This window comes from Penaeus monodon, chromosome 25 (assembly GCF_015228065.2).
Source record: "Penaeus monodon isolate SGIC_2016 chromosome 25, NSTDA_Pmon_1, whole genome shotgun sequence".
NCBI classification, from domain to species: domain Eukaryota; kingdom Metazoa; phylum Arthropoda; class Malacostraca; order Decapoda; family Penaeidae; genus Penaeus; species Penaeus monodon.
Window position 1 is genome coordinate 37,991,072 of NC_051410.1, and position 541 is coordinate 37,991,612.

Here is a 541-nt window from a genome sequence, read left to right on the forward strand (position 1 = left end):
TACCTGAGTATATGAGTGTATATGAGTATATACATATAAAGAGCATATCTACTACAGCATTATCCAAAAAGGTTAATTTTCCAATGTTCTACGTTTATGTTCATATCTATTCACATAACCTGCCATTATTTTTCTTTCATTGCCACAAAATTAATATCATTACAGTACCATGTCTGTAACCATTCCTATTCAATGTTTTGTATGTTTGCAGTTGCTTTCTCGCGCTTGACATGAGCAGAGCAAAACAGCAGAACACAAATTCGACAAGCTACTTACCGGCACTTCCTGAGAGCTGACATGATGAATTTTCAGTGGAAAATTCAATTTGTAAATAATGTATCTTTTTTTTAACCTTGTGCTATGTATGGTCTTGTCACATATGTACAGGGCTTTTACTGTACTCACTGAACTGGGTAATTCTAGTTCTCAAATAAAACTTTTTTTTGACTTTTTTTTTACCTGCTACCAAATCAAACTTGCCCGAAGTTTGATCTAGTTTTCCTAAACGACTAAACAACGTGCACGTGGTATCAGTTTTTAT

The 541-nt window shown here is 33.8% G+C and overlaps 1 protein-coding gene across 2 annotated transcripts in view; it reads left to right on the top strand.

The window, feature by feature from the left end:
• Window positions 1-448, top strand: part of LOC119589217 (organic cation transporter protein-like) — a 7,251-nt gene extending 6,803 nt beyond the window's left edge. The window contains exon 13 of one of the 2 annotated variants that reach the window (XM_037937821.1): window positions 212-448. In XM_037937821.1, coding sequence (XP_037793749.1) covers window positions 212-296 — 85 coding nt within the window. In that variant the 3' untranslated portion in view covers window positions 297-448. The remainder of the gene's footprint in view (window positions 1-211) is intronic. The other variant, XM_037937822.1, reaches the window with a different exon arrangement.
• The last annotated feature ends 93 nt before the right edge of the window (window positions 449-541 follow it).